The 1,071-nt window shown below is 44.4% G+C and overlaps 1 protein-coding gene across 1 annotated transcript in view; it reads right to left on the bottom strand.

Annotated features, from left to right (window-relative positions):
* The window catches only part of LOC105449478, an 8,177-nt gene that overhangs the window by 3,482 nt on the left and 3,624 nt on the right, over positions 1-1,071 (bottom strand). Inside the window, exon 3 of the mRNA XM_011688735.1 lies at positions 218-936. Coding sequence (XP_011687037.1) covers positions 218-936 — 719 coding nt within the window. The remainder of the gene's footprint in view (positions 1-217; positions 937-1,071) is intronic.

Raw genomic sequence — 1,071 nt, 5'->3', positions numbered from 1 at the left:
ACATAGGAAAAAGATCAATTGCGTACAGGGGAAAGTTCTTTTTGATGAAGGAGCGAAGCTTTCCCGACTTGTAAATACAAAGCGGGCAGTAGAAGACAACGTGGTTGATATCTTGACGAGGGTCTCCGCACGGACAAGCAGGAGAATCAACTATGTTTTTTCTAAAAAGGCTGTAAAGCAAGTTATAATGGTTGCTTCTAATCCTGGACACGCAGACAATTTCCTCTCTCTTTAAGCCTTTGTTGTGGAACCAGGTTTTATCAGAGTAATCCTTATATATTTCAGAGTATTGAGTGCCTTTGACTAAGGCAGTTGATTCCAGATATTCTCTGAAGGATGCAAAGCGATGTTCCTTGGCCTCTACCTGGAGATCCGGATAGGGAACTTTAAAGAAAGGGCGCCTGCTGTTTGCGGCGGCGTGTTTAGCTAAACGGTCAGCCTTTTCATTGCCTCCGATGCCCTTATGAGCGGGAATCCAACAGAGAATGATGCTCATCTTGCGCGATTCAGCCAAGGAGAGTTTATGCTTAATTTGATGGATAACATGATTGCTATGATTGCAACTTAGAGAAGCTAACGTTTCTAGTACGCTCTTCGAGTCTGAGAAGATTACTGCATTTTCAATGTTAAAGTCAAAGCATGCGTTGACGGCTTGCAGGATAGCCCAGGCCTCAGCTGTGAAAGTTGAGGAAGCAGAGGGAAGTTTTTCACACAGAGTGAATCCAAGACTAGGCGAATAAACACTTGATCCAAGCATTGAAGACTTGTCGGATTTGGAGCCGTCTGTATAAAAGGCAGTAACTTCTATGGGAAGCTCAGCGAAATATTCCTGAAACCTCGCTGTGACTTCGCTTGGTGAAGATTCTTTTTGTCCGAAGGGCATACAGAAATCAACGTCTTTGCGGTAGATGGAGGTTCTGTAGTCGTAGTAAAAGGCTGGGAGAAATGAAGAACGATGGATGATAGGCAGAACGTGCTTGGTGGCAATGTATCGTGAGAAGATGGGGATCCTTTTTCTTGCTTTTGCTAAGCTATCTTCCGTTGTGACAAGCACTTCGAGTCGACGCAGAC

Source organism: Wasmannia auropunctata, unplaced genomic scaffold (genome assembly GCF_000956235.1).
Source record: "Wasmannia auropunctata unplaced genomic scaffold, wasmannia.A_1.0 LD336076.1, whole genome shotgun sequence".
Taxonomy (NCBI): Eukaryota; Metazoa; Arthropoda; class Insecta; order Hymenoptera; family Formicidae; genus Wasmannia; species Wasmannia auropunctata.
This window is presented reverse-complemented; position numbering and strand designations above follow the sequence as displayed.